The 10,061-nt window shown below is 36.7% G+C and overlaps 1 protein-coding gene across 1 annotated transcript; it reads right to left on the reverse strand.

The window, feature by feature from the left end:
- Positions 1-1,781: 1,781 nt before the first annotated feature.
- LOC147700811 (olfactory receptor 5V1-like) lies at positions 1,782-2,708 on the reverse strand. Its single transcript, XM_086929245.1, has one exon. The coding sequence runs from the start codon at positions 2,706-2,708 to the stop codon at positions 1,782-1,784; it is 927 nt and encodes a 308-aa protein (XP_086785371.1).
- Between the last annotated feature and the right edge of the window lie 7,353 nt (positions 2,709-10,061).

The raw sequence follows: 10,061 nt of genomic DNA on the forward strand, positions 1-10,061 counted from the left end.
ATGATTGTGTTCTTCTGCAATGTAAATTATGCTCATGTCATGTTTTCGAGTTCGTGCTTTATAATATTGCAAGGAAAAATAATGTAGGGAAACTCGAGTTCACACACTACTGAACTCTTAAGTGCATCAGCAGTGCACTGTGAATCGGAGCGTTTCACAGGCCTGTCACAGGCCGGCAGCAATTCATACCTGGACAACGTCGGGACGGGCTGCTAGTGTGTAATAAAAGTTCAGCTTAAAGTTTGACCATGGATTTTTGATGCCAAGTGAAAGTAGCAGTAAACTGCACAGACATGCCCTGCAATGGAAGCCCTGAGGCAGGAATGAAGAGCTACTTGATCTTAGTTTTAGAAACATTCATGGCTATGAAGCTGCAACTGCAGCACAACTGCACTTTAAATGAGTTATTATATTAGATTATACAGACCTGATGTTATTGTTTTGGGTTCTTCTCAGTAATTCTAACTGTACCAGATTTGGCCAAGATGAAGCTGAGAACTTCCCTATACTTGCCAAGTGTTGTACCTGAAAGGAGGCTGGGATACATTTTCTGGAAAGCTAAGTAATATTATTCACACTCCCCTTGTTTGTCCTCTCTGACAATAATGTTTAGTACAGATGAATATACCCAGGGGCCATATATAGGTTAATGTATGATTGCCATTGGGGTGGCGCAGTAGTGTATTGCAAGCCTTTGTATTTACTTCTACCTGACCAAGAAAATGCATTGGTTAACACATGTATAAAATGTATTTGAAGTAGAATTTGTCTTTTTAGGATGAAAGGACATAGGTGCAGGCACTAGGGAATTTCTTTTGGTCTGGCTATGCCAAAATAAAATGGACAGGGAAACAGGCTTATAAATTTGACTATATGGAATTCAAATGTTAAATTGTTGATTTTTATTTAATTGAACTATTTCGAGAGATGTGTGCATCTAGAAAGTAACATTCTATCCGCAACAGAACATGTTTAACCTAACTTTTGATGACATTTGTAACTATTTAACTATTCATATATTTATTGATCTCTCTGTATGTTGGCATTTACAGATCTCAGCTGTTTGCTTCATTCTTACCTGTACTTGATATTAACTCTGATTTGATTGTACTTAATAACGCAACCATATATTTTGTGTTTTTATTCCAATAATGATTTCAAACATGAAAAACAGTACTCACAACAAAACAAGTGTGCTTTTATGATGGCAGTTTTAAATGTGTATTATAATTAAAAAATAGAAACATAAAAGAAACAGAACTAGAAAATATAAATGCAAAAGGCTATATTCAGTATAGTAGTTGAGCTAAACAAGGTTTCAAGTTACAGAACAAACACCAATAAGTATGTTGGGTATGAAAGCAGTACGACTGTCACATATGTAGATATAATTGAAGCTGAAATAAAAATCAGGCATTCAAGATGAAATACAATTTTATCAAACTGAAAACATCAAATAAAAGTCATCCTTCACACAGTGGGTCCTGGAGTTGATTTACAGGTTCATAAATATTCAAAGAAATATATGTAGAGACTATTACAAATGGAGCATATGGTCATTTATGAAAGATGGAATTGAAAATGTATTCCAACATTTAATTTGTGTGAAACATCGTTTAAAAATTATTAGCAGATCTTGACATGTTTAAATTATTCAGTGAACCCCCTCTTTTTCTTGAGAACTTGCTTATAACATCTTTTTAACACTCAGCAAATCACTGGACACAATTTGATATGAAAACAATGATTTAGGTTTTTTTCTGTTTACCCATTTCGTTTTCCTATGCTGTATTCATTTTCTTTAGCAAGGCATTTTTAAATTCTGAGTTGTTCAGACTATATATGATGGGGTTACATAGAGGAGTGACAACAATATGCAGCAATGACAACATTTTGCTTTCTTTTATTGAATATGCAGATGTTGGTCGAATATAGGTAGAGCACACAGAGGCACTGAATAAAATTACCACAGTAATGTGGGAGGTACATGTAGAAAAGGCCTTCCGCCGCCCATCAACAGACTGAATATTCAGAATGACTGTGATGATCTTTATGTAAGATGTTATGATTAAAATGAATGACATTATTATCAAAATAGCACCGAGTATGTAGGTAAGAACCTCAATATTGCTAGTGCTGGTGCAAGAAAGCTTCATTAGGGCAGTAACATCACAGAAGAAGTGATTGATTGTATGTGACCCACAGAAAGAGAGCTGGGAAATTAATACTGTGTGTGGTATTGGATCCATGAGGCCAACAGCCCAGCATGCTATAGACAGATGGATGCAAACAGTCTCATTCATGATGGTTGTGTAACGCAAGGGATGGCAGATGGCCACATAGCGATCATAAGCCATGATAGAGAGCAGAAGGAATTCTGTGGAGATCATTGACCCAAATAAATATATTTGCAACATGCATTGAGTTAGGGAAATATAGCTGCCCTTCAGAAAGAATTGGGCCAACATTTTTGGGAATACGACTGAAGTGCTACTGATGTCAATGAAAGACAAATGTGTAAGAAAAACATACATGGGAGTGTGCAGAGAAGAGTTAGAATATATTGTTATCATGATAAGAAGGTTTCCTGTCAATGTTGTCATGTAAACCAGTATAAAAACAAAAAAAAATGAAACTTTTATCTTTGAAAAATCTGAGAATCCAACAATAAGGAATTTATCTGGTGAAGTTCTATTTAATGGTTCCATTTTCCCAGACGTGTAGATTGACTTAAAATGAAGAAATGGTAGAAGGAATACAACAGATATGTGAATATATTTGCTGTCAGTTGGTTCACAGGTAGAAAGATGGTTGTCAGAAACTTTGCTCATGCACCATAGTCTCTGAAAGTAAATGAGAAATTGGGGAGAGCATTAGTTTTTACTGTTACTGAAAAGAGTTCTCATATAAAATTCTAAATAAGATCATGAGGAACTGACTCTAGATAATGCTTATTGTTTTGTCATAAGTCTCCAACACACCAAACTTAATGTTTTGAGAAAAAAGGAAACATTCAAAGAGTACAAAGAAGCATTAGAAATAAATATGTAAATCTATTTCACCCTTCATGAAAATCACATATCCCAGTTTTCTAATTTTCTGTATTTTGTTTTACAACATCCACAAACTATATTACATAGTTAATAAAACCATTGTAAAGTTGCTCATACACATATATACATATGTTAAAAACACATAACTTACAATTTTAAACATGTTTTGTCTCAATTATGAAAATGTTTAAAAATAAGGGCTACATAGTATGTTGTTTTCAGATATTAGTTACTCTCGGTGAATTCTCTCAAACCAGAGGACCCCAAACGCAGTTGGCAGATTTGAAGAGTGCTTTTTCCCAGTGACAAAAATGGTAAAAGTGAGCCTTGAAAATATCTTGATTTCAGTATCTTAAATTGAATTTGGCTGCACAGCTCAGCTCTTCCCATCAGGTGGAAAGAAATACTAAGTGATAGTAAATGTCATTATTTGGTTTGTTTAACTTAGAAGCAATGGGTAAAGTATGTATTCAGTAGTACAGCAGTAATAATATTGAAAAAGCAATCCAGTAAAAGTCTCAAAACAAAGTAGAAAAGTAGAGGAAAATTTAGTAAACAAAATGACACTACAAACAAGGAACAGGATCAGTGCACAGGCATAATATCGAGTCCAAAATATCGATTGGACATAATATCGACAGGACAGAATATGGATAACAAAAATATAGTTTTTAAGGTAAGTGAAGTAATATTGACTGTTAAAAATGTAGATAGTTAAAATATCGAAGTATATAATATAGATAGTTAAAAATATCGATTTTTTAATAATATCTAATTTTATATAATGTATTTTTATGTTATAATATGTGTGAAAAGTGTGTATTTATGTTATACTTAATGTTATTTAATGAATTTTGTTTCTATAATTATTGCGTAATTTAATTCTGTTGCGGGTTGTGGGTTTATAGGGGAATATTATATTAAATATGTTAATTTATTTATTGATAGTAATTTGTAATTAATTGTTAATTGATTTATATTTGTTAATTAATTTAATTGTAATTGGTAATTAAGTTTTATTAATTGATTAATTGGTAAGTATGTACATTTTACTAATTTAATTCTGTAGCGGGTTGTGGGTTTATAGGGGAATAGGGTGGGAAGTAATTTAATTATAATTAATTAAATATGTAAATGTATTTATTGATAGTAATTTGTGATTAATTGTTAATTCATTTATATTTGTTAATTAATTTAATTATAATTGGTAATTAATTTGTATTAATTGATTAATTGGTAATTATGTAAATTTTACTAATTTAATTTCTGTAGCAGGTTGTGGGTTTATAGGGGAATAGGGTGGGAAGTAACTCATTAATATTTAAAATTAATGAAATGTATTTAATTGGAAATAATTGTAAAATATTTTTTAATTATTAAATAATTAAATGTTAATGTTTAAATAATTTGTATGAATAGGTAATTAATTGAAATACTTATTGTTAATTAGTAATTTAAAATATTAATTATTATATTAGATAACATTTTTATTTATTTTTAATTAATTATTAATAGATATTCATTTTTAGATTTTTGAATAATATGTGAAGCATTTACTTTCCCTAATGTAGTATTCTCTGGAGTGGGAATAGTAATTTTAACCCCTACACTATCCAATGAATTCCCTACTGTTGCATCCACTGGAGTGGGAATAGTAATTTTTACCCCTACGCTATCCAACGCTTTCCCTACTGTTGCACTCTTTGGAGTAAGAATAGTAATTTTAACCCCTACTCTATCCAACACTTTCCCTACTATTGCACCCACTGGAGTGGGAATAGTAATTTTAACCCCTACGCTATCCAAAGCTTTCCCCACTGTTGCACCCACTGGAGTGCGAATAGTAATTTTAACCACTACGCTATTTAAGGCTTTCCCTACTGTAGCACTCTTTGGAGTGGGAATAGTAATTTTAACCCCTACGCTATCCAACGCTTTCCCTACTGTTGCACCCACTGGAGTGGGAATAGTAATTTTACCCCTAAGCTATCCAATGCTTTCCCTACTGTTGCACTCACTGGAGTGGGAATAGTAATTTTAACCCCAACGCTATCCAATGTTTTCCCTACTGTTGCACCCACTGGAATGGGAATAGTAATTTTAACCCCTACGCTATCCAACGCTTTACCTACTGTTGCACCCACTGGAGTGGTAATAGTAATTTTAACCCCTACGCTATCCAACGCTTTCCCTACAGTTGCACTCACTGGAATGGGCATAGTAATTCTAACCCCTATGCTATCCAACGCTTTCCCTACAGTTGCACTCACTGGAGTGGGAATAGTAATTTTAACCCCTACGCTATCTAACCCTCTCCCCACTGTTGCACCCACTGGAGCGGGAATATTAATTTTAACACCTACGCTGTTTAGTGCTTTCCCTACTGTAGCACTCTTTGGAGTGGGAATAGTAATTTTAACCCCTATGCTATCCAACGCTTTCCCTACTGTTGCACCCACTGGAGTGGGAATAGTAATGTTACCCCTAATCTATCCAATGCTTTCTCTACTGTTGCACTCTTTGGAGTGGGAATAGTAATTTTTACCTTTACGCTTTCCAACGCTTTCCCTACTGTTGCACTCTCTGGAGTGAGAATAGTATTTTTTAACCTTACCCTATCCAACGCTTTCCCTACTGTTGCACTCACTGGAGTGGGAATAGTAATTTTAACCCCAACGCTATCCAATGCTTTCCCTACTGTTGCACCCACTGGAATGGGAATAGTAATTTTAACCCCTATGCTATCCAACGCTTTACCTACTGTTGCACCCACTGAAGTGGTAATAGTAATTTTAACCCCTACTCTATCCAATGCTTTCCCTACAGTTGCACTCACTGGAGTGGGAATAGTAATTTTAACCACTACGCTATCCAACGCTTTCCCTACAGTTGCACTCACTGGAGTGGGAATACTAATTTAAACCCCTACGCTATCCAACCCTTTCCCTACTGTTGCACTCACTGGAGTGGGAATAGTAATTTTAACCCCTACGCTACCCAACGCTTTCCCTACTGTTGCACTCTTCGGAGTGGGAATAGTAATTTTTAACCCTCCACTATCCAACGCTTTCCCTACTGCTGCACCCACTGGAGTGGGAATAGTAATTTTAACCCCTACGCTATCCAACGCTTACCCTACGCTTGCACTCTTTGGAGTGGGAATAGTAATTTTTACACTTTTGTTATTGTACGTTAAAAATATTGGCTATTATTTATTATATATTTTGTTACTATATATATGTTTTAAGAAATATGAATATATATATTCTTTTAACTTTCATTAATTATTTAATTATTATAAATTAATGTAAGTATTTTTAAGTATATTTTAGTAATTAATTTTTAATATTAATTTAATTTAACATTGTTTTTAGTAAAGTCGATATTTTTTAAAACTATATTTTTGTAAACATTATTTTTAACTCAATATTTTTGTACTTACCTGTTTGTAGATAGAAACTCGATATTTTGTCAGTCGATATTTTGTCAACGATATTCTTGATGGCCGATATTCTGTCTCTCGATATTATTTCAGTGATCCAGCAGGATCATTACATTTTTAATGATTTAAGTAGAAATAGCGCTAAGAGCACAAAGTGCCAATGATAAGTATCGGTCCCTATAGAATGAGACCTAAGTGAAATTTGATGCTGACCATGATGGGGCTCAGGTTGGAAACAGTAATCAGGTTCGTCCTGGGCAAATATTTTACCATGTGACTTTAGTCCTTTAAGTCTCAATCTATAACAGGAGTATCATTTTAAAGCCCACCTCATGGGAGTCAGTTGGAATCCGGGGAGGTGGCAGGTAGAGGCCAACTTGTCCTCGTCCCTGGTAGTGATAGCTCTTAAATTTGTTTCCATATTTGCAAGGTCTACATGTGTGATAGGATAGCAGTGGGTTACCTTATTGCAAAAAATAAGTGATAACTTTTGTTTGGGAGTAGGTAGAAATGTTTGATGTCTGAGAAATTGTAATTTTAAATGTTCTTTATTGGTAAAGTTAGATTTTAAGTCTCAATTTGTAAAATGCCACTATTAGAGAAGGGACCCCCGGGCATAAGGGCAGTGGTCCCGTTGGAGGTATTAGGATGCACCCGCCACAGTGGCGGGCTCATCCTGTATCTATAGCATTGCCGCGGGCGGTGCTAAAAGCACCGCCCGCCGCAATGCTAAAGATACATGTTGTGCATTACAAAGCACAACGTGACAGACACCGTGCGATGCCAGCCACATTGTACTTTGCAATGCTGGGGGGTATTATAGGTACCCCCCATGTGCACCCCCCACTCCCGGAGTCCCTGGTGGTCCGCAACTGGCCCCCGCAGGGTGTCTCCGCATACCTTTCCGTGGCGGCATTGCCGCCACAGAAAGGCATTGGAAAATGCCCATGCTAATGAGGCTGGTGGTGTCTGATAGACACCGCCACCATATTAAACCTTTTCCTCCCCGGCCGCAAGGCGACTGGGGCGGAAAAGTGGTGGACGGTCTTTCTGTCCGCTGCGGTCCCCCCCGCTATACTAATATGGCGGAGGGTCATTCCAGGAAGGGTGGTGGGCGGATCGCCCCCGCCAGGCCAGCGGTGGCTACCGCCAGCCTGGTGGGGGCGATCCGCCCGTCATCCTAATTGGCCCCTTAGCATTTCTATGCCCTGATTACTTGGTGCCTACAGCCTGTTTCCTTACATGACTGGGTGTAGTTGGCAGTTGTCCTTTGTTTTTTCCTCCCAGACAGTCACAAAATAGAGGGTCTGGGTGTTTGCAGGATGGGAAAACCTGACTTGATGAGGGGGGCGGAACTGTCACATGCCACACGTGTACTTCAAAGACTCTGCTTCAGCTCACACAAAAAGGACTTCACACTATCCTATTGTGCCTACAGGTGGACTGGGACCACGGCAGGGAGGCAGGAATGTCCAGATACCAGGTAGGTAAGAGAAAGACTCCACACATTAAGTCCCACTACTCAGTATACTCTTTGACCTGTGGATACTACAGAAGAATGATTGCCCAGCTTACCTGCTGTTCTGGTCCTGCAACTGGCCATGTCTGAGGTCTGCCCTGCTGTCTGAGAAAGAGGACTAGACCTGCATTCTTCATCTTAGACCGACGTGATCCAAGAATTTGGTGACTGACCACCTGTCCAGAGCTACAGGGACACACCAAGCTCCAGAGGTCTCCCTGCAACTTCCCGGTTCACTGACAAAATATCGACACCACAAAAGTCAACCTGCAAAATTATCATCACACTAATATTATTAGCAAAAATATCACCAAAATATATTTAATTAAAAAAACACAGAAATATTGATGTCAAACTATTGTCACAAAAAAGTTCGAAGTACCTCATATTGAACACACAAATATTGTAAACAAAAATATCTTAAATATTAAATATATATAGAACATAACATAAATACCAATACTAAAAATAGCAACTACATGAATATCATACAAATACAAAAAATAAACCTTTACAACATAATAAAATTAAGAAAGATGATATTAATGCCAATATAAAATGTATCCCACATATTAACAAAATTCTTACCTCTATATAAACCATATGTCTACTTAAGTAAAACACAATTTTACACTTTTAAACTTACTTTTATCACCCAAAAATAAATATCATACATAAGCACCACAGAAAAATATATCTTACACATAGAATACATCAATTTCTAAATGAAATTAATACTTATATTTTACTTACTTAAAGTTTAAACCAAATACACCTTTAAATAAAAATATTTAGCAAGTCAAGTCAAGTCAATAAGTCTTTATTTTGAATTTTCATCATAAAAGACATACTATACAAAAATACTACATTATATTCAATTCATACGTAGAAAAATTAGTATCGCAATATAATAAAAGTGCTAAAAACCAAGATTAAAAAGGTATTAAATGTGCAAAATGGCAAAAGACTTAGACATCATGATAATAATTAAAAAGAAAGACTAAAAAAGGGTATACTCCAATCAAACCCAAGCCCCACAGGAGTTACCTCCAACACCAAAGCCAATCAATTATGTTATGTCCACCTCTAAATTAGGGGCTAATCTTACGCATCCGGATTATCCATGCCCAGCTCACAAATTTGGCTACACCTACTACCACCAAAGTGGAGGTGTCCGATTTCAAGATTCTACTCGCAGCCAGTGCGGAACTGGTGCCCAGTGACCAGCAGACAGGTCTTAACCACCGCCGTCTGGGCTGTTGGTACTCCGGACAGACAAAAAGGAAGTGATCAATTAATTCAACCTGATCCACACAAAATGGACATTTGTCACTACCTGTAATGTTCCATCTGCGTGTTAGCCTCCGTAATGGTAGGGAACCTATCCTAAACTGGTGATACAATTTACTGTCTAGGGGTTTAGTTATTGTGTCCCAGTATTCTTCCAGGTAGGAATCATCCTTGATAACAAGAAATGCTGCAGACATAGAACTGCCTATCAGTGATTCATGCCTCTTTGCTTTGATTCTGGCCAAGTACATATCCCTGAAAATCTTTTTGGGTGGGAATACAGCAGTATCGGGGTTAGCCCATAGCTCCCCCATCCCTTTGTCAATTAATGTTGATTTAATTTCAGTCAACCAAGGGCTCCCCCAGATCCCTTAACTTCAAAAAGAGCCTTGGCATATAAGGAGAGTTCCGGCATAGTCCACAGGCGCCGCCAAGACGCCAGTGGTCTATACCTTACTACGTCCTGAACGGGCTGACAGCCGAGGTCATACAGTAGGTGTACATGTGGGGTTGATTGGGAAAGCCCTACCACTGTCCTTAGAAATTTATTCTGAGCAACCTTTATAGAGGCCACATTACTAAAGCCCCACAATTCTGCACCGTACAGGACGGCTGGGAGGATTTTTAGATCGTATATTTTGTAACCAAGGGGGCCATTGGCCTTGTTAAGGAGAGCTTATGTTCTTTAAGCAAAGCTCCATCTAATTGTGCATGTCTAAAGGCAAGTAGATCTATCCGGGGTTTCCAGCTTAATTTA

The sequence above is a fragment of the Lissotriton vulgaris genome, chromosome 7 (genome assembly GCF_964263255.1).
Source record: "Lissotriton vulgaris chromosome 7, aLisVul1.2, whole genome shotgun sequence".
Taxonomy (NCBI): domain Eukaryota; kingdom Metazoa; phylum Chordata; class Amphibia; order Caudata; family Salamandridae; genus Lissotriton; species Lissotriton vulgaris.